A 4,040-nucleotide genomic window follows, 5' to 3' on the forward strand; every position below is an offset into this window, starting at 1 on the left:
GGCTAAGACTAAGAAAGAACTATCAAATTCATAGCAGGGAAATAAGAAGCAGCCAAACCACAGTGTGTGATACTATGGCAAAGGTGATTTCAAACAGAGTTAAAAAGTGTTGAATATGCTGGGCACAGTGGCTCATGCCTGTAGTCCAAAGCTTTGGGAAGCCAAGGTGGGAAAATCACTTGAGCCCAGGAGTTTGAGGCTTCAGTGAGCTATGATTGTGCCACTGCACTCCAGCCTGGGCGATACAGTGAGACACTATCTCAAAAAATAAAAATAAAAATAAAATAGTTCACATACTACAAAAAGATAAGGTTCAATAAGTAAAAGGAAAAATAGCAGGGTCCTATGGAGAAGAAAGAAGTAGAAATCTCAGTGATGTCAAGTCAAGGTGTGGTGGGAACCGTAGAATAAGGAAGCTCAGCTGATTGAAGGCTGACATCACACATAACATTAGAGATGTGACTCCCCCAACTCTTGAACCTACCAAAGTATCATATTGTATGTCTGTGTTTATGCATGTGTGCATAAACTATAAATAGGTTCCATTTAAAACAGCACTTGATTTATAAGTGTTCTGAGCACATTTAAGGTAGGGTAGGCTAAGCTATGATATTCAGGTTAGGTAGATTAAATGCATTTTCAATTTACAGGACTTTCAATTTACAATGGGTTTATAAGGAGGTAACCCCATTGTTAAGTCCAAGAGCATCTGTATATTAAATAAGGTGTTTTTAAAAAGAAACATACATAAAATAAGTTAGACTGAGAGGCTGACAAAAATGTTATGACCAGAGGCCCACAGGAACTTAACTCTGAATTTCCCCTAGTTCAGTATTCATTAATACAGTGTTCACAGTGCCTTTATAGAACAAAACTACTCCAAACAAGAACAAACTGTACCTTGAATGTGACACCTTTATGAGTGTAAAATTAACGAGACAGGGCAACAGAGTTCATTCATCAAAATAAGTTACCATTTTCCAACATACAGTATTATTGTATAAGAGTACTCAGTAACTTGAGTGTCAAACAGTTCGGAACACTAAGTGCTAAAGTTCTATGGAAAAGATTCCTATAGCTCAATATTCTTCCCCAGCTAGGAGGGTAAAGCTGTCTTTTGCCATAATTTGGAGCACATGAAGGCAGGCATCAGAAGTCGAAATACAAAGCCACCAGAGTTTGAGAAGGAAAAAGTAAGTTCAAAATTGGCAGCAAAAGCAAGGTCTCACTGAATACAAGAAATCAGAAGATTGAGCCTGTGTCCCAATGGGAGTTCACGTAAAGGGCCTAGGAGCAGGTTTGCAACCAGTGAACAGCAAAGGTAGATCTTAAGAAACTGCTAAGATTTTGATTAGCCACTGTGCTCACACCTTTACATTTCAGGGGTATCACCAACCTTTTTCATGCTCTCACTCTGAAAAATTATTTTATCCAATTGTGATGGTTAATTTTGCGTCAATTTGGCTAGGCCACAGCTCCCAGGTATCTGGTCAAATACTATTTAGGTGTTTCTGTGAAGATTGTAAGAGATTAACATTTAAATCTGTAGGCCTTGAGTAAAGAAGGTAATACTTCAAAGTGTAGGTGGACCTCATCCAATCAGTCAGAGGCTTTAAAGACTGGCTTTAGCAAAAAGGGAATTCTGACGGAAGACTGTCCTCAGACTGGGACTCCAACTCCTTCCTGTGTCTTCCTGCCTACCAGCCTGTCCTGCAGATTTCTGACCTGCCAGCTTCCACAACCATGAGCCAATTCCTTAAAATAAACCAATCTCTCTCTCTCCATATATAAATGTGTATATATACACATCCTATTTTTTCTGTTTCTATGGAGAACATCGACTAATACATCAATATAAATTTTGAGATAGAGATGTAAAAATACTAAAGTAACAAAACATTAGCCCTCTAAGACCTGTAAGCTAAACAAGGAAGGAGTCTATTTGGGGTATACTGACCTCACACAATAACTGGCACATCACAGGAATTCAGTATTTGTTGAATGAATGAATATTAGCAACCTTGTATATCCTCAAACAATAACTTCTATTTATTGACTATTGTTTCAGGTACTATGTTGAGAGGTACTTTATCTTTTTCTTCAATGTTTTATTCCCACAACATCCCTTCAAGACAGCAATTTTAAGTCCCCATTACAGAGATAAGAAAACCAAGGCTCAGAGTTGAACTATGTTGCCCATGATAACAGCATAATCAACAGCTAAGACAGTTCAAAGATGTGTATGATTCTTCAAACCTCACAGAAGACTAAGAGAACATAAAATAGGAGATGTACCGACTCTTCACCTTCTGAAGTGTAGTCATTTAAAGAGGCAAAGATAAGAAATGGTTGTACTTCTTACAGCAAATTGTGAAGTATGGCATGGCAGTACTAACAGAACATAAAAACCATTTAGCTAAACTTATCTTACCTCGCAGCTCCACATCTAATCTTTTAAAGGTGATGTCACTAGATACATTCACTCCCATACAGTAACGCTTAATGTCACTCTTTGAGTCACTAAGTCTGACCTTTCACAGCAGTTCTCAGTAAATTTTCATCAGCTTTCACGATGTTTAGAAAATAATATGCACACATATTACCAAGCACAAATAAATGTTTTATTTAACACTTAAGCAGAACATTTTTCACTATACATCTATATAATGCACAGTACTAAAAAAGTGCAAAATATTCATCATAAACAAGAGGAAAGTGAATACCACAATGGTTGCATCACTCAACTAGGTAATCTTGCTCTCGTTAACAAAAACACAGCTTTTTCTGAAAGTTTTTTGGACGTTAACAGCTGTTCAACATCTTCTTCCATCTAATTATTTCTGAACTGCTTCAGGTTGCCTAGCACGTACGCAGCTGGTGTTAAGAAGGTCGTAAAAAACACCACAAGTCCAACAGCCATTTCCTGGAAGAGAAGATGAAATGCGCTGCTGAGTATGGCTTCCTGGACCAGTGACTTGCCGCCTAACAAAAAGTACTTTAAAAAACATTTTGATCAACTAGACCGTTGTCCTAGAAACAGGAAATCTAAAATGCTGAAATCTAAAATGCTGAAAATCGATTCATGGATCACCTGATTTTTTTTTCAACGGTTCTCCGGTTCCAACCTTCGCACTGTGGAATTTCGATGCGGCCCAGGATTTCCACCATTTTATCGAAAAGGTTAAATCTTGGCAGTGCCGAGGACGTCCGAGGATGGTAAACCGTTCCTCCGCGAAACCATAGCCCCGCCCCCGAGCCAGGTGCCGGTAAAGGGTAACAACCAAGGAGGCCCAATCCCCGCGCGGCCCTCAGGGTCCCGGGCTTTCCGCCCCTGCGCCTGACGACAGCATCCTCCCTGCGACCCTCTCCCAGGAACCTCCCCCAACGGCGGCCAAGCCACAGGAGCCTCCCACGCGAGGCCCGCAAGCCCTGTCCTCCCTTCTTCCCACCCGTCGGGGCGCCCTGCCTGGGCCACGCGCTTCCCGCCCGCCCTGTCCGCGCCGCCATGATGGCTGGGTCTCAACTCACGGCGGCAGAAAGGGGCCGCTGGCGCGCGGGCTCAGAGTGGGCGAAGCGGGGAGCCGGCTGCAGGCCAAGCAGGGCCACGTCGCGGTAGTGGCGGCGGACAGGACAGCGCCCACGCAGGAGAGGCATGTCGCTTCAGGTAAGACAAAGTCAGGCGAAGACAGCACAAGTCAGGTGCTGCCAAGTAGCGCGAGTTCCAGTGAGCGTGAGGCAGCTGGTTTGCGCAGGCGCCCCAGCCACGAGGGGGCGCTCTGCCTTCGCCCCTACCCCGCCCCTACCCCGCCCCTTCCGCCCAGCACCCCCTGCTCTGCCCCACCTCTTCCGCTCACCACTCTTTGTGCTGCACTGCTTTTTCCAGTCAGCACTCTGTGCTCTGCCACACCTCTTCTGCTCAGCACCCCCTGTTCTACCCCACTTTTTCTGCCCAGCACCCCCTGCTCTGCCCCACCCCTTCTGCTCAGCACCACTTGCTCTGCACCGCCCCTTCCACCCTGCAAACCCTGCTCTGCTCTACT

At 44.0% G+C, this 4,040-nt stretch overlaps 1 protein-coding gene across 2 annotated transcripts; it reads right to left on the minus strand.

Moving 5' to 3' along the window:
- Positions 1-2,599: 2,599 nt before the first annotated feature.
- LOC101026809 (cytochrome c oxidase subunit 8C, mitochondrial) lies at positions 2,600-3,772 on the minus strand. Of its 2 annotated transcripts, none has more exons than XM_003902198.5 (2): positions 3,529-3,772; positions 2,600-2,923 (listed from the first exon to the last, which is right to left on the minus strand). In XM_003902198.5, exons 1-2 carry the CDS (start codon positions 3,652-3,654, stop codon positions 2,831-2,833), a joined length of 219 nt encoding a protein of 72 aa, XP_003902247.1. In that variant the 5' UTR covers positions 3,655-3,772; the 3' UTR covers positions 2,600-2,830. The 2 variants fall into 2 exon arrangements, with proteins under 2 accessions (XP_003902247.1, XP_017816982.1); XM_017961493.3 differs by lacking the exon at positions 3,529-3,772 and adding an exon at positions 3,092-3,518 and having other exon boundaries at positions 2,821-2,923.
- Positions 3,773-4,040: the final 268 nt, after the last annotated feature.

This window comes from Papio anubis, chromosome 7 (assembly GCF_008728515.1).
Source record: "Papio anubis isolate 15944 chromosome 7, Panubis1.0, whole genome shotgun sequence".
NCBI classification, from domain to species: domain Eukaryota; kingdom Metazoa; phylum Chordata; class Mammalia; order Primates; family Cercopithecidae; genus Papio; species Papio anubis.